General features: G+C 39.7%; 2 protein-coding genes across 2 annotated transcripts; one reads left to right on the forward strand and one right to left on the reverse strand.

Annotated features, from left to right (window-relative positions):
• Positions 1-730: 730 nt before the first annotated feature.
• LOC140937830 (uncharacterized) lies at positions 731-3,711 on the reverse strand. Its single transcript, XM_073387406.1, has 3 exons — positions 3,558-3,711; positions 2,095-2,382; positions 731-1,254 (listed from the first exon to the last, which is right to left on the reverse strand). The coding sequence occupies exons 1-3, from the start codon at positions 3,625-3,627 to the stop codon at positions 731-733; spliced, it is 882 nt and encodes a 293-aa protein (XP_073243507.1). The 5' UTR covers positions 3,628-3,711.
• Positions 3,712-8,487: 4,776 nt separating this feature from the next.
• LOC140938815 (uncharacterized) lies at positions 8,488-20,566 on the forward strand. Its single transcript, XM_073388343.1, has 16 exons — positions 8,488-8,667; positions 9,518-9,651; positions 10,561-10,702; positions 11,140-11,229; positions 11,311-11,619; positions 12,224-12,387; positions 13,022-13,169; positions 13,565-14,011; positions 14,759-14,844; positions 15,189-15,209; positions 15,336-15,411; positions 16,032-16,336; positions 17,203-17,380; positions 18,017-18,153; positions 19,289-19,589; positions 20,061-20,566. The coding sequence occupies exons 1-16, from the start codon at positions 8,508-8,510 to the stop codon at positions 20,309-20,311; spliced, it is 2,949 nt and encodes a 982-aa protein (XP_073244444.1). The 5' UTR covers positions 8,488-8,507; the 3' UTR covers positions 20,312-20,566.
• Positions 20,567-20,895: the final 329 nt, after the last annotated feature.

Consider the following 20,895-nt stretch of genomic DNA (forward strand, 5'->3'; position numbering starts at 1 on the left):
ATGATGAGGGAAATACTTTGGCTTTATTTTTTTCACCATTCAGGAGAATCCCGTTTTTTTTCTATTCACCTACTTTCTAAAGTATACTACTCGTGTTTTTAGGGCTGGGGATATTGTTTCCATTCGGTGAGCTTCTTCATGCCCCGTCTCTACTGTCTCTGCATTTCAATATCCCAAACGGAAGTCTCCTCATGTAAGGAAATCCAGATTCCGGAATCCGGAAAATCTTTGCTTGTGGAATCCGGAATCCTGGGCTTTGGAATACGGAACACAGCTCAAGGTATCCGGAATCCCACGAACGATTAGAATCCAGAATCCAAGTTCCCCTGACAATGACTGGAATTCAGTGCTTGAAATCCGAAATCCGCGACGTGGAATCCAGAATCCAAGACTGCTTTGGACATGGCTCGCAACGGAGCGACGATAATTATCGTAAACTTACGATTATCACTTGTGTCTTCTATAAGGCAGATATGGTATAATGTTCTGCTTCACATTTTGCTGTCTTTATTCAATTTTGATATCCCCGTTTCAGCACCAACTGTTTTGTACGGTATGGCTGGTTTGTCCACAACGCGTCTTCGTCGTCGTCTTCTTGAGTGTGTGTTTTTTTAATTTTATCCGTTTTGTAGTCCACAGAGTTTGAATGAAAAAAAAATGCCATCTATCCATTACTACCAGCTGTTAACAGTAGCCCGTTTCATCCTTTGAACTTCTAGCCACAACACATTTAATTGTCTTTAATTCCAGCCTCCTTAATGCCATTTTGAATCTGAAGTAGACCAGTCTCAACTTGCTGTAAGAATTCCCTTGCTTTTTTCACCGCTCGCTCGTTCTCTTGTGTTTTCTCCTCTATGGCATCTCTGGTCCTTTTCACTTTCTCGTTCTCAAGCATTTCTGCGTTTGCCAGTAAGCGTTCAGCTGCTTCCTTTTCACCGACGAAGGGTGCCAATGGAATTCTGTTTTTTGCACTGAGTGATTTGTGACCTGTTTTACTTCTATTAGTATGGTCTTTTTCCGTTGTTTCTGCAGACAATTTCTTTATTTTTAATGTTTTGTGATGATGATCGGCTTTCTTGTCCTTGGATTTGCTATCCTTTGGCCCTGCATCAGATTTCTTCAGCTTTTTCTTGTCGATAGATTTCTTACTGGATTCTGGTTTTTCCGCGATTAGTTCTCTAATCTTTGTTATCATGTCGTGGGTTTTTGTCTCTTGGATATCTTTTCCAAGTTGTCCGAGATCATTTGAAGCCTCTATAAGAAATAGAGATTAACCACATTGCATGTAATTAAATAAATTATTTATTACGCGTTGTTTTATTGGTCGTTAGACACCTCCGATGTATATCGGAGTACAGCAACAGCCGAACACCCTGAATTGAGTTCAACAATTGTAACTGTTGACACCAAGGGGAAAAAAGCAACAGAAAAGAAAGATTTGTGACTTTTAAATTGGAACGGAAAACTTCAACAGTTGAATGCTACATTCTCTGATAATATTTGAATAAGTTGCAGATTTTTGTGCCCTTTCCGGCTTACGAACCCATGAACCCAACAGTGGCGGGGTGGGGTGGGGGGATAGCAGGGAAAGAGGGAAGCTTTAAGAAGATTTGAAATTTGAAAAGCTTGCAGATTTTTGTGCCCTTTTCGGCATATGTCCATGCACACCCCGTGGACCTAACAAGGGAGGGGGTGGTTTGGGGGAATGGTAGGAAAAGAGGGAAGCAATAAGGCTACTCTCGCAAGGACAGTGCATGTCAACGTGTTTTCTGAAAGTGTTACAGGAAATTATAACCAGCTTAGCTCAGATCCAGGATAGTTCCTAGTTTCTTGCTTTCTTTCGTTTTTCTTTTCTCTCTCTTTTTTTTTCCAGTTGTTGTTATTACATAACGTGAATACTAGATTCCATCCTTTTGTGGGATATTCAGTTAGAGGTTTAAAATAAGACAAAACTGCCTGGTATGACAAACCAAGCGCAAAGAAGAAATCCTGTTTTAAAACAGACACATCCATTCACTGTGCACCCATCTGCAGTCAATAGAAGTATCCTATATTTTGTTAACTTGTAGCGTTAGAAGCGTTTATATCAAATACCTGTAACTTCGCTCAGTGTTTTAGAGGCCTTCTTGGTAGCATCTGACAATATTTTCATCGTCGCTTTTAATGCCGCTTGCACTCTATAAGTTAAGTCTTCGGCTTCTTTCTCCACGTTCTTCAGTTTTCCCTCTACGGCCTTCTGGTAAATTTCGACTACTTTGCGAAGTTTGTTTAAGTCAAACCCAACTTGATGCAAAGCTCGTAGTCCCTGCTTGGCCTTTGCCGTTAGATCGAAGGGCTGTACAACTCCGTAACAACAGTAAGACTTCTTCTGACCATTGGCATCTACACAACAATTTACAAAGATCATTAATAAACTTTAAGGTTCTCTGTCACGCTATTTGCTATCAAGCGCTTTTCCGCATCAATTGAAATATTGAACTCGTAAACCTGAAACCTCGTTCACCTGTAGTGCCCCGTTCACCGACTGAATGGTTTCTCGTGTGGCTGGTATGTGAACTTTTCTACAATTTCCCCAACTTCAAACAATTGTTTGGACAGTTGTTTTGCCTGCCTCTCCATGTATTAAATTAACTTCTTTTTTCTTTGGCTGTAAAACGCTTTTTCCGATTACTAGGTCGCTGGCCTAGAAATCAAACGTGAGCAAAGCAGAGTTCGTTGGTTACTTTTCAATATAGTTTCCCTAACAAACTTGTTTGAAAGCTGCACAAGTTTTGCTCACTATCGATTATTTGGACTGTTCAACGCGGCGGGACAAGATTAATATTGTGACCGACTATATCATTGGCTCGGTATACACTAGTAAGAACAATTATTCATATCAGTGTCGGTGGAAGGTGACTGAAAATGTTGACATTTCAAGAGCTATGAATATTTTCAGTACAGCCGCTTCGAGTGGGTACGAAGAGTAGGGAGAATGTAATTGTTATACTTGTGAATGGTAATAGATTTGATACTGAACTCGTTCAGGTTTAATTTTACCCTAAAACTAAAAACTAGCATTTAGCTAAAATAATCACGGCCCCGCTCTGTTTATGTAACAATGTTAAGTTCAACATTTTTCCCGCCAAAAACAGGTAATTACACAGCTGAATGGTTCAAACGTACGTCTCACTTTCAATAATCATTTGTACACAAATGTACGCCTTAGCTTGGATTGCTTTGGTCTGGATTAATGTGAATACTGCCGATTATATATACTTACGGCCGTGTTAGATGTTTGTTGAGAGATGGCCTTTTTTTCTTGTTATAATCCTTGTAAGGGTTAATTTTTCCTTAAACAAGGACTGTTTGGCGGTATCTCAGTTTCACTTATAGTAGCGCTATTGTCTACAATATATTCTATTTCAACAAATGACGAATTCAGAAAATAAGTCAGTAATAATGAATCTGACCATAACACAAGAACACTGGCATGAAAATAGCCGATAAATCTGTAATAAAACGATAATAAACTGTTTACTACAATGGAAATGAATATTTCATAAAGTTCAACTCACTCTTTATCCTTATGATTGGCAACGCAGCGGCCATGGCACAAAGAGTTAAGATTATAACTACGCGTGACATGATGCTTGAAAACCATCAACCTAAAATCAAAGATTAATCGGTGGCAATTAAGATCAATCCAAGACGGCGTTTTGCGAGGTGCGAAACTTTTGTCAATGATTTCTGTGACTCAATCAATTTGGAAAAATATCAACATGTGATTGGTTAGTTAGACAGGTTAGTAGTAAAACATAAGAGTCTTTACCAGTTGTTTGCTGTTTTGTGGGTTATTTCTCAATATTGAGCTAATTACAAATAAACGCAGCCGAAACGATGTATTGAGAGGAAAGATTTTAACTTTAATTTGATTTCTTATTGTCGCAGTATGGAGTTGAACGACAGTTCACAGGCACCTTAATCGTAGCCATTTTAGGTTTAAAATTGAGTAGCACGAGAAACTCTTTGTAGTAACAATTAAAACTAGATAAGCTATGATCATTAATACAGCGAACATACTTCCTGTAGTTTGCATTGTACAAATATATGTTCCAACACATATTACTATCGTGTCGATGGCCATAGAAGTCGGGGACAGCCGGAAAATCGTCCTTGCGCGTGGTGAAAGGGAATCTAGATTCCGGAATCGGGGACATTTTTGCCTGTGGAATAGGCCATTTCCGAGTTCCAAAAAATCTCACTTTCAAAACGAGGCTAAGTGCGAAACCTTTGTTGTGAAAATGACTTTTATTTGTATCATAATGAAAAATCATTTTCATATCAATGGCTTCGCACTTAGCCTCGCTTTGAAAGTGAGATTTTTTGGAACTCGGAAATGGCCTATTCGAAATCTGGGAAATTTTTGGAATCCGGAATGCTCAAGGAATCCGGAATCCCACTAACGAATGGAATCCTAAATCAAAGTTCCACTGACAAAGAATCTAGAACCTGAAATTCGGAATCAAAGGCGTGGAATACAGGATCCAAGACTGTTTTGGATTCCTTACATGGGAGACATCGAGGACCTGCAAGAGAACTTACTGAACATATATATCTTTTGCTACTATCTAATGTCCATTTCATACAACATTTAGTTCCCCCGAATGTGCCCTTGCTGTGTAAAAGAAGCAGAGTGAGAAAAACGGCTCTTTTATTTAAATTCTACCCAACAGATGTCAATTAACGGTAACACGAAGAGAATAATAACCAATAAAAGGTCAAACACCTGATCAAACGTACTTTCCCTTTTATATGATGATCCATATAGAAATCATCAACATGAGTAACTCAAACACAGTACAATGTACCGATATGGATAAAAGTTCCAACTAAATGAGATTTTTTTTTGTTCTTTGCACGTTTTTGGGTCTAGCCCTATAGCCGAGTTGTTGGTGGAGTCGGGGGGGAGGTGGCTGGGTGGGAGTAGGGTACTAAAACGAGAGTTAGTTGTTAGTTGCCACAATAACGCTTTTACCTGTTAACAAGGAACTCCACCTTACTAATTTTCTTTGTTGACCCTGACTCTCTTTAAGTTAAAGACGAAATTTATAATGGGAAGAATCGCTTCATGCACATGAGCACATTTTTCTGACGATAAAAGGATGTTAAATCCCAACCCCTCTCTCCGGCTTGTCTTTGCTGTAAAATTTAAAGAGACCTTTGGATAACTATGATGCTCTACATATCATTATAGTAACGCAGTAACTCAGCTTGCTGATGAGCAAACGAACGGCAAATGGAATCGAAGAATATCTGATGGATTTAGTCCTTGTTACCAAAAGGTCTTACTGGGAGCCTTCCAAATCTTGAAGATTTTGCGATGTTTTTGACATAAAAATGTTTTCAATCTTGACATTATAAAGCTGTTAATCGCTAAAAGGGATCTTCTAAACAGATAAACGATGGTTTACCTCATCAGCTTTCGGTATAAAACCAACACACAAGCGATGCTTCTTGTTCCAGCAACTCTACCCCATGATTTTACGAAATCGTGCGTAGTCTTCCCGCCAAAAACATCAAATTTAACGCTTGTTTATGGCTATCGTTACTTAACTATGTTACCATGAATCAAAACATATAAGGCATTTCTAACGTTCATTTCGGTAGGGTGTTCTAAAAGAGCTATTCGATTAGTACCACTCTCATAGTTCTAGTGGTTCCATGTTTCCCAAAGTAGCATCAGTTTCAGTTTCGTTGCCTCAGTTCGTAAGTTCTAGTGGTTGCAAAAATGAATGCACGCGCAAAATAAAACAAGCCGTTCAACAGTCGAGCGATGCTTTGTTAGTGAATTATACTTAGCAGGTACCCGTATTTGTGAATATTGAGCTGTCTGGATTTACATACTTTACTGCCACTATGTATATTCGTTCCCTCGTTGTTTAATAATTAATAGAGTACCAGTATCTAACCCGGCTAAAGCCGCGCTTTCTTTCGCGTCAAGAAGCTTATACCGACAAAGCGTTGCAGTTACGACGGTGTGCAGCCGTGTTTTTTCGACTGCAACATGAAGCGGGTTATAGCAGCGTTGGTCATGGCGGCGGTTGTTTCTCCTTTGATGTCTTATCCTTTGAAGGATTCTACAAGTAAACTATTGAAAAGAGGTACGTTTATGTGTTCTGCATAAGTAAACTGAGCTTTATTTCAATCTGTACAAAGGGTAACATTTAAAGAGGGAGATAATCTTGTGTTTTTTACGGATAGTATATAAGTTCTGTCAGAATCATCCTACCCGGACTTATGGACCGGATAGCTCAACACGATTTCTTGTAATTAGCATTTTATTACCGATCGACTCTTACTTGAGGTTTTTGAACTAACAGAAAAAATTAAGACGTTTTAATTATTTTTGAAATCTTACAATGTGTTTACAGTATATGAATCATTAACGTTTTGCAGCATAAATGCTCAAATGGGTTGTGTCAAACTAAAGTCTTGTGCACGTGGTTCTTAAACTATCCGTTTAAGCGGAAAAAGAGTAAATTAGTTACTTGTTGTAAGAATCGAAAATTGAAATCCGAGTTGCCTCTTGCCCTTCGCCCCAATCCCTCTGTGTTAATAGCAAACCATTTTGATTAAACTCGATTGCTATAATAAAGGTTCGTTTCAAGCTTCAAACTTTAGTTTTATGTCTTAACGTAGACAGTAAGGTAGGTTATACTTTCGTTTTTTAAGAAAAAAAATTAAATAAATTAAGGAGACACAAGCTACCCCCCAATAATACGACTCGGCTGGTTTCCATGGAGGGCGACTTTACCATGAAAGCAAAACATTAAGACCAATATTATATTATATACAACAACCAATAAAAAAACTAGCATATAACTAGAACAAGAATAGCATTGGACTATAACAGATATTAAAGTGAACTGATATAAAGATGTACAGTTTTTAAAACCCGGGAGAGAAAGAAGAGGAAAATCTGGTATTATCAGCTGAGTTAATAACAAGTTATTTTACCTAAGGATCTTAGTTAACGCTTTTGTGGTTTAAGGTCGCTTACTTCATAGCCCCCTATTTTTTAGTTTATGGAAATAAACATCTTTATTTTTAGGAATAAAAGGTTTGAAAATAGGGGGCTAAGTAACTGCATGGGGTTTAATGACAGGTTTATCGACAGTCTTTACAAGCTAGTCGAGTTCAAGTTTCCTAACAATTGAACGCACTTGTCATGTGATACCATAAAGCAAGATAATGATTCTTTAGCCTTAATACAACTGATTTCACTGAAATACTGACAGTGTCATTACTTAATGATAACGATAAGTTGCATTTTTACACCAACCAATCTTCCTTTGTTTTCATTCCAGTGAGAAGGGAAGAGCAACCTGACCAAGATGCGAACAAAAACGAAACTGAAAAGGTCGCTGACATTGCTCCTGGTTTGGGCGGGACAAATGTTCGTTTTCCGAGTAAGTTTTTAAATATTTGGTCTAAGGGTTTTTTATTGGAGACAACTACTTTCAAAATGGTCGAGAAACTGTTGCAAAAAAAGATGCTTTCTTTACCCTCCTCAGGGGTGAAAATCTTTGGATTATAAAAGATTCTCACCTCTTCCACTGTTCAAAGTTGTCAAAGCAAGTTTGAAGTTGACCTTGGAATCCTTTTGTCTGTGACAGCGGGGGAGAGGGGCTTAAATCATGCCAAGTGTACTGATAAACACCATTTTTGGTCTTGTAAGTAACAGTATCTCAAGGCTTTTGGCAACTTGATGGAGCTTACAATTAACGTGAAGGATGAGAATTGCCTTTTTCTTCGATTAACAAACCTGCTTCATGCTAAATTTGGTAAATTGGACAATTTTATATGGAAAATGGCTGATTTGAAACAAATTGGTAACACTGATGAATCAAGGAAAACTATGGTATTTGAAACCTCTATGCCGCTTATCAGTTGAACGAAGTTTCCAGTAAAATAATATGTCATAAAAGTTTTAATCTGTTTAGTCAATGATGTGATTTGAACTCAAGCGGTATTTCGTCTGAAAGATTTTCTTGTTGCGAGCATGGTGAGTTCATGAAGAAGTGCCGCCTCTCAATTCTTCAGTTTTATCCGCCATGATTTTAAATTTTAAATTTGTGCATGGACTTTTCACATCATTTTAACAGTCCTCATATATGATATATTTCATACATCATTAACACTCATTTCTTTCACGGGAACATATGAACCCACAATTGACCTACACCCAACGTCAGTGGCTTCATAGCTCAGTTAGTAGAGCATCGCATCGGTATCGCGAGGTCACGGGTTCAAACCCCGTTGAAGTCCTAAATTTTTTTTTCAGGCTTCTTTACGCAATTCCATAAATTGCGTTCACTGCGACGATCAGTTCTTGCTTTTCATTTCATTTCCGCAGTTCATATATGATTTACTTCATATATCATTAACATTTCATATATCATTAACAGTCTTCAATGCATTGTAAGCGCGTTATGTTCCTTTCAGTTTGTATCTATAGACTGGGAATGGCAAACAGGTTTGTCATTCGAGATCATCAGATCACTGCTTCGTCTTCGTACCCGCGTGCTCATCTACAGCCTCACATGGGTCGACTGGATAACCCGTGGGGTTCCTGGTGCGTAAAACGAAAACACCCAGGACCGCATTACATGCAGATCGATCTTGGTATGTACAGAAACATTATATACTAGCAGGTTTTTTCAAAATTTTACTCGGTCAGTTGAAGCAAAATGTCCACACTGTAAATCAGAAAGATCCGTTCTAGCCCTAATAATGAGGCCGTTTCGGTGAGTAAAATACAGCCCAATTAGCTAGGGCTGATTTGGACCCAAGGGCTGAACTGGGGCCCATAGCGGGTTGGAATAGCCTTTTGATGGGGCTGTTTTAGCTTAAATTATACTCTAATGGCTCTGAGAGAGGCTGAATCAGACTATGGCCTGCAGGGCTGAATTGGCACTTTCGGGATCAAACAGATATTTTAAATTTTCATTGCAATCACTCTCTTTACACCATGTCTCAACCCGAAACAGATTGATAGAGTGAAGTAAACGAGGGTCTCTTAATGCATTTTCAATTTCCAATTAACCCCAGTTAACGCAAGCATTATTGATCCTGTTACCCCCAAATCAGTGTCCGAGTCCTGAGTTCGTTTAAGTCGGGAAGAATGCAATGCGCACCCTCAATGCAAGCCTAGGGTTTCTTAGTTAAATTCGGGGCGCTGTTCAGACTCCCCGTCAATCCCTGAGTTCATTTAGGCCAGGCAAACTGTAATGCGAAGTAAAATGAGTTACGTAAGGAGAAAATGAAATATCTAAGCAATAATGCCATGATCTATTTGTCCTTCTATTTCATGCTACACCAAAGGCAGTCGAAGCCTATGACACACCGCCCAAAAATGAGACCTTATGGGTGTACGGGATATTGACATATTCTCCAACACAGCTTTGTACTGTGTATGAACTCCTATAGGATTCTCCAGTGGTTCTTTTAGCTTAATTGTCATTATATTTTAAAGGTATCACAAGACTGGTCAGCGGTGTCATTACACAAGGTGCGCGACATACGCCTGACTATGTAGCTCAATATCGCGTCAGCTACAGTCTTGATGGTCAGCGTTGGACTGTCTATAAAGAGAATGGCACAGAAAGGGTAATACAATTTATTATATGGAGGAGAGTGTTTTACTGGGAACTAAACCACTCGTAGATTCCATACGCCACTTCATCCGGGACCCGAGTGGCGTATTTTCTGTATGTCACCTTTGTGAGTGTCGTATCGTTCAATGACGTCACGATTCCCGCCTTTTGCTTTTGTTGAATTGGTTTCTCCATATAATAAAAAGAACATTACACGTTGGCTCGAAGATATGAATTTTATGTTCTCGTGGCAAGAACAATATCAAATTCATATCTTCTCGCCACCGTGTAATATCCTCTATATATGTACATGTGTCAATTGTGATCATATTACTTTAATGGGTGGATTGACTCTGGACCGCCCTGAATACTACCTCCCCAACCTTCCAGACGGATTATCTCATGAAGACCTGATGATCATTGATAAACTGCCCCCTCAACAGGCTTCACAAGGTTTAGCTGAGGAGCACGGAACAAGCAAGAAGCGCGAGAGGGGGATGATGGGAACTAGCGTAGAACGTGAGCGTGGAATGATGGGAAGGAAAAGAGAGAAAGACCTACGGATTTTCTGCCCTCCTCATTTTACCCCCGCTTTCCTTAATAATTAACTCAAATCCCCCCTCCTCGCCAAATGATCACGAGTGACTGAGGATGAGGCAGATTGTTAAATGTGTACTCAAATTACGATAACAGGGTTTCCGAATTCTTTATCATATATTTGCGGAACTATTGTTGACTAGTTCCGCGTGTTCAGCTTGTGGGGACGGGGCGAAGAGATGTGAGCAGGAAAAATAGCCAAGGAGCAGGGTAGCGAGCGAGAGCGAAGGATCCCTCCTTTCCCTCTACTCTCCTCAACTATCTAAACGCCTGAAACAGTCTATATTGATGTTTTTTATTTGACGGACATCTTCACTTTCATCAGCTTTTTCAAGGTTTCTACTATCAGTTCACAAATCACTTCCGTTACCGTGTGGCAGCAAGATACATAAGAATTCTTCCCCAGGCTTTTCGTGGTTATCTATTGTGCATGAGAGCAGAAGTAATTGGTTGTTCATTTAGTCAAGGTAAGGCAATCCTAACAAAAATTAATGATAACCTTTTTCAAGCTGACTAGTTTTGGCTTTTCAAACTCCACTTAAGTGGGGCGCGTCTATTAGACAGAGGGCGTTTATTGGAGAGGGGTGTCTAATACAAATTTTACATCGCAGGGAAGGCGTTTATTTGAGCGAGGACGTCAATTAGACCATTTACGGTACACCAAAGTTACTTTTCGCGTAATTAACACTCTTAATCTCTTTTTTTCCTGAAGCATCCCTAATATCCAAGCTAGAAAGTATTTTCTTGTAATTTATCAGACTGTGATGGCTAGGGGAATTGCTGGTTTTAACCACGTGACAGGATAACCATACCGGTTAACAAAACAACAAACGTTTTTTTTTTCTCGTCCCCCATCAAGCATTATGGGCTCTCTAACTAATTTTGTTTCGTTCGCCATGTTTAGTTAATCTGGCATTTAACCAGACAGCCCAGCAGTCAACCACGCAGGGGGACGCTGTAGCCTTGAAAGCCATTGATGGAAACTTCAAGGGTGGTAAGAGTTATATTCAGGATCTAAGAAACCCTAAGTTTCAAAGTTCTTACCGAGTATCATAACCGCTTTTTTCTCCTCTAGATTCCTGCTCCCTGACCCAGACTCAAGACAAGCCTTGGTGGCGCGTGGACCTGGGATACAGCACGACGATAAGAGAGCTCTATATCGCTGGCCCTCCAAATGGCACCGAATTAAAAGAATTTGAGATCAGGATTGGTGAAAGTTTAGAAGATAATGGAAATAAAAATTCAAAATGTGGCGAAAAGCACAGCGTAAGGCCTGGTGAGATTAAAACCATCAGCTGTAATTTGACTGGACAGTACATTTACATCCAGGTGCCTGAGAGTGGAAAGGCTTTGTCTCTTTGCGAGGTGGTGCCTTACGGGATGGGTAAGTGATATATCAAACAATAGACACAGTGTTTCATCCTTTTTCAAACACTGAAAACAGAGTTAAAAATAAGACGCACAGCGGAGTGATTTTGACGAACTTCTATTATTGTTTGAAATTTTAATGAAGCACTAGATCTCTCGTTTGATATGACGTTTCAATCAACGTGATTTTCAAAGAGACATTGAGGATGAAAAAGCAAGCGCTTTTCATAAGATATCCTGCAAGTAATGGCATTGTTTTCCTATTGGTTTTGTTTTATGAACTTCAACTCGAACTTGGATTCCAATTTGAATATTCAAACTCAAAATCAATTTTTATCTGTGCTGGAAGTGTAGAACTTTAACTCAAACTCAATTTCAAACTCAAAATCTAATAGTATACTCACTCAAAGTCGATCTCGATTGCGAATTGCAACCGTCGAAGTCAATGTAAACAAAATGCTGTAACACTAAGTCATCTCGAACTCAAAGTGAAACTCAAAATCAGTTAAGGTCGTTTTGTCTTCAGTGAACCTTATCGGTTGGATTTTTCTTTAATAATGGATTTCCTCAAATGACAACAAAAAATGTGTGCTGATAGTAAAAGTAAACGTTTTTTGCAGATCCAAAGACGGTTAACTTCAATCCTTACATAGTTCTGCAATACGTAAACTATGTTCGAGCTCAAAAGTATATGCAACAGCTTCGACTACAGCAAGAAAAATTACGAAACGCAACCTTAGAGGCCCAGAAAAAAGGTCAACAAGTCTTACAGCAAGGACAACAAGTAAGCTAAGCCCCTTAAGTTGGGTTTTGTGATTAGCTTCATCTAACCGAATTAATTGACCATCAAATGTCTGAAGGCAGGTTTGAAAAATGTAGCCATAGTTTGTAAACATAACCTGGGAAAGATTGGTAAAACAGCATTGTGAATTCCACGATTCTACAGCATTCCCAGCCCAACCAACTAAAATGAGGCTTATTAGATCAGATTATATCTCTGCCAGTACGTTTGCCGGTTTAAGTAAAGAAGTCATTTCATAAATAGGTTGAGCGTAATCGTCCGGGTGAGCGTAGTACTTAACAGGACTGTTGTTTGCAGTGAACGACGTTTGACGACCTATGCGGTAGTAATCTTTAGGGTCAAAGTGAGTTGTATCAAGTCCGTTGATGGTAATAAACTCTGGTTATTGACCTGATTGCTGAATAATGTTGCGATGTCATTGGTCGTCGGTCACTTAAACCTTGATGTTATTGGCAATGAAGACTCTAAATAAATGTGATTGATGCCGGCTTTTCGACCCGATTTTTGTCACAGTCTGACGGTCGTCAGGATATTGTTAGTCAAATTGTCTGTCGTTCAGTCATTCTATCGTTGTTAGTTTTTCTTGAGTACGTCAATAAGTTCTTTTCGGTTTAAGGCGATTGGTGGAGCTCAACAACAGGGACAGCAAGCCATCAACCAAGGACAGCAGTTGGCTGGTCAGGGTCAAGCTGCCATTGGTGGAGCCCAGCAACAGGGCCAGCAACTACTTGGGCAGGGCCAAGCCGCTCTTGGCGGATTTCGGAGTAAGTCATTAAGTACCACAGTCATTACATAGTTGAATTCTGTTCTGACGACGATATAGTATATAACTGAACAAATGACTTATGAAACTCACACACGCAACTGAACATCACCAACAACAAGAAAAATCAAGGAAACAACGTAAAAAAATCTCATATTTTGTTTGAAAAGTAAAGAATTGCTTGACAAAAAGTATATTGCTTTAGGTTACCTTATCTATTACCCACATTTTGCTGAACAGAGAACCGCTCGGATTTATTATTATTTTTTGCTATGCTTTTCCCTTTAAAGAACGAATGAAACCTTTCGATACTATTTTTAATTAATGGAAATGTAGATTATGTGTGTTAAACTTCATCTGAAATAAAAAGTCCTTAGTGGAAGTCTCTTGTTGTAGATCAAGGCCAGCAAGTCTGGGGACAAGCGCAAGGGGCACTTGGTAATGTCCAAGGTCAAGGTCAGCAGGCCTTTAACCAATTACAAAGTCAAGGTGCAGGCATGGCAAACCAGTTTCAAAACGAGTTTAACCAGTTCCAGAATCAGGGCGCTGGAATGTTGAACCAGTATCAGAATCAAATGAAGCAATTGCAAGGTCAAGGAATGGGTATGGTAAACCAGTTCCAAGGGCAGTTTCAAAACCAGTTTAATCAGTTACAAGGGGCAGGAATACTTGGCCAAGCACAGAACCAAATGAACCAGTTTCAAGGTCAGGGGATGGCATTGGCCAACCAGCTTCAAGGGCAAGGACAACAACTGGCCAATCAGTTACAGGGACAGGGAATGGGATTGGCCAATCAAATTCAAGGTCAAGGCATGGGTGCTGTGAACCAGTTACAAGGGCAAGGTGACTAAAAATGCTAACATAAAAAGTGAGATAGTGTAAAATCCTGCACGTTTATGTTTACTATTGTTTTCGGCTTGCTTAGGGGCCAGGGGCACGTTTCTCGAAAGTCCCGGTAACTTTTCGGGCCCGAAATCAAATATTCAAATCGAAATATAAAGAATAAGAGCGCGGGTCCTGGCTAGCAAACTACTCCATTTCGTTTCATTAACTGACAGTTTTATCATGTTAGATGCAAAACTATTGAAACCTCGATCTTTAATGTAAACGGCAACTGCTTACCGGGCCCGTTAATTATCAGGACTTTCGAGAAACGGGCCCCAGGGGATTAGGGACCAAAGTTTGTCTGGCAGAACGAGTGGGAATAGCCTCCTTAGCTTAGCAGGCGCTTGAAAGTTATGAAACAAGAAAGAAAGGGGTGTGCGAGGGAGATGCGGCACATTAGTTTGCACAAGCGCCTGCTAAGCAGGCTAGACTGGGAATATAGCCGGATTATAGACCCCGTTCATTTTTTACTTACCTCGTGTTCGAACCAAACGTTTTTAAAAATGTACTTTTATCAATGGATGCCTGTTTATCTTTAATTGAATTATAATTAGCACTCTTTTTAACTTTTTGATAGCTGATCAGTGTAAACCTCAGCTTGCACGTTTGCCTTAACTGATCAACAAACCGTATGCTAGCCAGGTGTTGTCTAGTCATTACCGTCTTGGTCCTTTATGCTAGCATGACATTAAAATTTTATTCCAGGTATGAATGCATTTAACCAGCTCCAGGGACAAGGGCTGGGAGTGGCAAAAGACTTAACAAAAACTACAGATGGTCTGACTGAAAAGGTAAAAACTGCATAGCTCATCATGATACACAAGTTGATAAGCCTACTCAAAATTTCTTACGAAATTTTATAAACCCAGGGGCTTAAACGGGGTTTATAACTTGAATTTTATAGCAGGGATCTTTTGTGAACCGATGAACCATTGGCCTTAGAGCCTCATTTTGACCAGCAGGTCAGCTGGGGGAATAATTGCTCTTGCTCTTTCTTCCAAAAGTGAGAAATACTACACTTGACGAAGGTTGAAGACTTTTACATTGGTATCATTACAGTGATTATTGTAAAGGCCGTATAATTTCCTTGAGATTAACTCTCACGACTGATAGAATTTTTTGGTTCTCTGCACAGGCTAAAGACTTTTACAAAAAGGTAGGTTTGAGTTTTTGATTAACATTGAGAATTAATTTTATAAAAGTATTTGTGATGTGTTAAATCAACTTTCATATACGATATATTTCTCATTTTGACACAACTGTTTCTACAATTAATCTATAGTTAAAGCCCTGGGTTACGAAGGCGGAGGACTTTTACAATGACAAAATCAAGGGACATTATTTTGACATGGCAAAACGTAAGTGCTTTAAGAATTTCAAAGCATTGTACACAATGATTGAGTCAGCATGTCCTAAAAGCAATGACAAACGGAAACAACTATTTAGTTTTATCAGACGCTGAATAATTCCTACTTGCAAGGTGAAATACTTAATGATTGTACAACTATTAAAATTCACTGTAAATAGAGAAAGTCGTTACGTCACGTTGCCACGGTAGCGAAATTTCTGGATGAAAACAAACTAAAAAAGTCACTTCAAAAGTAAATTCGCACTGTTTCAAACTTCATCAGTCTTATTCAGTTTCATTTAATTTGTTAAATGTTGGCAAAATTCTCTGGGGCTGAATCCGAACGGACCGTATCTGAGTGTAGAAAAACAAAAAGAAAATTTTTGTGCTGTGTTCACCAGGGAGCGGGTGCGTGAAATTAGGAAGTTCCATGTCGCAGTCGTGGAACGACGGCTAAGAAATGTACAAAAAAGCGTGATGGACTTAGGACGGGATTCTGATGCTGAAATATTTTGCACCAAGCATTTTTCACGCTAACTGTAAACCATAGTATGCAACTCCCGGTTTTGAATTCTTGCCGTGCCTTTGCACAAATACTTCTGAGTTCTTTGACACTTTTTTAAAACACAGAGTGGTTCGATCGTGGCAAAGAATATGGTTTGAAAGCTTTGAAAGTCTTTGAAGAAGCGGTCTTGTCGGAGTTTAAAGGACTGATCGGTGATGTTGGAGGAGAACTTTCGTCAATTACAAAATACGATACGGCCGATATTAAAGGCTTGTTGGTTAATGTGGATAAAGAGAAAATTAAAAAGCTTGTGGAGAGAGTCAGACCCCTTATTCCGGAATATTATGACAAAGCGAAGAGTATGGCTACAGATATTTTTGAACAGGGAAAAGAAGAGTTCGATAAAATCAGAGAGCAAGTCGAACAGGAGGTAGGATAAATTTTAAAATTATTTTACTGTTAGTAGGAGCGCAAAAAGGCCGTCGAATCACTGATAAGACATTTGCGGTAGCGATTACATTGTACTGCTCTTCACTATGTACGAAACTTTATGTTGTTAGCTTGGCTTACAATCCAGCCAAATTCCCCAAAAAACCGTCCAAGACAACATTTTTTGGAAAAAAAAATCCGGAGATAGCTGAGGGGATTAAAACAATAGGTTGAGAGGTTTGATATAATTTTTTGTTTTACTTTTTTAGTCATTTCGGAGTAGAATATAACTTATTTCCCTTCCCCTGAAGATTTAAGAAGGACATTCAACCATAAGCATTTTGGGGTTTTTAACATTGCATACTATAAACAGATTTTTCAGAGAGAGAGCTGGCTGTGCAATGTATTATAAATAGTATAAACATTTTTGCAATAGTGTTAGAATTTGAAAAGTCTAATTTAATGAGAAAAAAATGTTAACAAAGCCCGTGGCTACGTAAGGGAAGTTCGTATGGAGATGTGCCGCCGAGGTTTTCAAAGCGTTTCTTTCGTTACCCTGTTTGAGACAAACGATATTTTTTCATGAGCCAGATTCGTTTCGTTTTGCAAAACCTGACACCACATGCAGACCAGCTGTGCACAGCCAAGGTGTAAACTCTGTTCAAGGGCTCTGGTATAGAAAGACATCCTGTTCAAGACGCTAAATAGCGAAATTGTACACCCTGCTTAAGATTTGAAACCGGAAAAAACCGTTCTCTGTTCAGCGGCACATACCCATTTAGGCGAAATAAGGGAGCTTCTCCCGGGAAACAAAATTACCATTTTTTGTTAATAACTCTGATCGCTTTGAGTGCGCTCTGTTTATAGGTTGGTAATGCCCAGAGAATGGGCGAGGGCCTATCACAAGAGGCCATGGGTTTAGGAGGCGAACTTCAACAGCAAGGCATGAGCGCAGTTGGACAAGCACAGCAAGCAGGAATGGGTGCACTAGAAAATGCCAGGCAAACAGGGCAAGGACTTGTCCAACAGGGGCAACAGAGTTTCAGTGAGTAACGATTAATTTTGCAGTTTCGTAAGATCGCCGCCTCTGTGCTTTAAAGACATACCCATCGCCGTCTTCAGACCTTTCCCAAAGGAAATTTCCAAAGGATAACCCGGGAACGATGTTAACACGCACTACTTGCATTTATATGGGTCAGCTGAAGTTATAAAGGTCCGAATTATAGTACAAAGGTTCCATCAAACACTTGACTGACGATTAAGGTGCCAAAATTCGGAAAATCTAGCAAATGCTTTGTTCATTAAAGCAAAGTGAATTCTTTTTCGTGCGATCGTCCGAATAGCAAACAAAGCACGGAACGGAAGTACAACCATGAAATACATGTTAAGTACGTTTTTACAAAAGATTTACAATGTTCATCATCATTCGCCGCTACCGGTCGGTTATGTCTTATATTAACGCATAACCCTAAGCCTTGTGAAACTTTGCAGTTAACTTTTGCAGTAGTCGTCGTCCTAAATCATATCAATTACCTCTTTTTGTACTTAGGATAAACTTTTACTTCAAGCAAACCCCAACTGCAACACGGCACTTTTGTTCATCATAACGTTTTATTGAAAATTCTCTTACTTATCAAGTTTTATTTGTTCTTCCTTAAATTAACGTTTCCTTAATCGATAGATCAATTACAGCAACAAGGAATGGGAATATACGGTCAAGTTCGTCAAACAGGTATGGGCGCTTTTAACCAGATGAGGCAGCAAGGAATGGGAGCCTTGAGACAAGTGCAGAGTATGGGCCAGCAAGGATTACAGCAGGTACGTTTGCAAATGTGGCAGTCAGTTTAACGTAGGTAAAAGGTTAAGGCTTACATGAGCCAAAGGCCCAAACGGCCATAGGTTATCCCGGTTTCCTTAACATGAAGCATGCCTAGGAGTATTCCTACTCTCCCTGGACGGGATGCTAGTCCATCGCAGGGTTACCCCCAGCCGTATGTCGCCGGGGCGAAGGGAGACAAAGTGGAGTAAGGTTCCTTGTCTAAGGAAACAACGCGACTGGCGAAAACTTGAACTCCGGACCTCCAGATCTGCAGTTTGAAGTGCTCGAGTTCGGCCACACACGCCTTTATTTCAACGTGCTCTACCGTAAACTTCCGCTTATGAGCAACAGCCTCCCCAGTTACAGTCCTATCTACCTGTTTACCAAAAATACATCCAAAGCCCCCCTCTAGCTTGTATTGAAATGAATTTGTTTTTTTTTTTTTTTACCACGTTTTGAAGCTTAAAAAAGCGGCTAAATTCAAAAAGCGTTTTGATCAGCACTGCTATGTCGCTTTTGTTTTGTAGCCTGTTTTGAAACGCTTTTTTAATTAGGTTATAAGCTCCCCCCCTTCCCCGTTTATAATCCTCCGACACCCTACAAAGTCGTTAAGCCTATGGCTCATAAGCAGAAGTTAACGGTATTGTAGTAGAGAAGCCGGCCCTTCATTCTGTAATCCACCCTTTGCCAGGATCCGATTCACATTAATTGATCGCTGGGCGAACCCCTTTCTATAAAACCCACCAAACTAGTATATTTTGCCTTTTTTCAGGTTTATAAGAAGGTGCGTGTCCGTTCCTCGATCTGCATATGTATGGAAAACCAATAAACGCCTTCTTAAAAAAAAGGAAGCGAGAGCAGCGTACCATTTTAACTGCTTCATTCTGTTAGCTTCTATTGCTGCCGTTTAACCTTATGAAAAACCGTTTTAATGTTATGACACGCTAGTCTGTTGTGCAAAAATAGCTAAAAAATTTCCTCTCCCTTTAATTTCTCTGTTTCACTATAGTGGACTTGGGGAACTGTATACCGAACTTTTACCATTTCATGTTCACTCCTGTTAATAGTTGTTTCTTGAAAGGGAACTCCGCTTTCTGCAGTAGAGAAAATATCTTCAATCTTCCAATTTTATAGGCTCAAAATCTTCAAGGCCAACTAATGCAAACAGGACAGGGTTTGTATGGTCAAGCACAGAACATGGGACAGGGGCTTCAAGGGCAACTCATGCAGGCAGGGCAAGGTTTATACGGGCAGGCCCAGAGCATGGGATCTGGTCTACAAAACCAACTACTGCAGACTGGGCAGGGGCTGTATGGTCAGGCACGGAGCATGGGTCAGAGTGCCTTCCAACAAGGAAGGTCGCTCGGGAGTCAGCTGCAGCAACAGGGGCAAAACGCTTTCCAACAAGGAGCAGGAATGGCTCAAGGTTTTCAAGGTGAGAGTTGAATATAAAACACCATAATCCACAATATTCTTTCTGCATCGCATGTCACTTAAATTAAAACAAGCTGTATAGATGACTGGTATCAACCCCTTTGTCAAGTTTTAAAGCAACATGTACGAATAGTTTTAATACTGAGGTGATTTGAGACGAGCTATGAGAAGAATTCGACAAAGATCGACATTGCAAAACTATGTATGGTGGATAGTGGTCAGTTCACAGTTGTTTTTACTGAGCTTTTTAGCGCAGACGAGCAGGGAGGTCGTCACTGTAATATCGAGTGATCGCCTTTCTAAGAATTTAATCAGATTTATGATTTATATCTCAGGATACCTTTCTGCAATGTCGCATACACTTTTAAGCCTTCATAATCTTTTCCTTTTATGACGGATTTTGTACGAGGACAAAAAGTTGAGGCAGTCAAAGTCAATGAAGGCTCTAATGTAAATTTCCAACTTTTTGCAGGGATGGGTCAAAACTATCTTAGGCAAGCAATAAATATGGGTAACGCCTATCAGCAGCAAGGTATGAATCTAATGAATCAAGGGAGACAAATGTCGCAGCAAATGGCTGGCCAGGTACCAAGCCCCCAGCAACAATGGCAGCAGCTCTTAAGCATGGGACAGAATCTTCAGCAGCAAGGCGCACAGCTGCGGAGTCAGGGGGAGGCAATCAAGAAACAAGGAGAGGAGGCAGCTGGTGGTGGAGCTGTCTAAAAGGAGCGGAAGGGGAAAATATGAACATTTCTTCCTCCCCCGGGGATATACCAATTTAGGATAGGGGTGTGCCCCGCTGATGTTTAAAACATTTTCCTCTTCAGCCAAAGAGCACGAAAGGATCTTTCACGTGCGTACCCTCAGGATATTTCTCCGTCTTTTGCTTTTGTTTCGAGGTGTTGATGGTTTTGATAAAAATGTTTTGTTGTCGTTGCTGTATTTTATTTTTTGCCTGCTGACAAAGTGAAAAGTTGTTATCGCATTCTAACGGAAGAACCAATGAGCACTGGAAAGAAGAGCAAACAAGGAATGAAAACATAATTTTGTAAAGTATAGTTCTTGTTATTGCTAAGTAATTGACACATTAAAGTTACTTTTGCTTGTTTTGTACCTCTTTTTATCAGCATTCTTTCCTTATAAGAAAACCAAACGATAACATTTGGTCTAGCTTACAATGGTTTGTAGAAATATCAATGTCGCTTTTAATTTTATTTCAAACATTTTCCTTCCAGCTACCGTAAAAATGTGCTCAATGTCAGTTACCTGAAAATTTGTGTACTTTGTTGGAGTGACTCGTCAACACG

This window comes from Porites lutea, chromosome 5 (genome assembly GCF_958299795.1).
Source record: "Porites lutea chromosome 5, jaPorLute2.1, whole genome shotgun sequence".
Lineage (NCBI taxonomy): Eukaryota > Metazoa > Cnidaria > Anthozoa > Scleractinia > Poritidae > Porites > Porites lutea.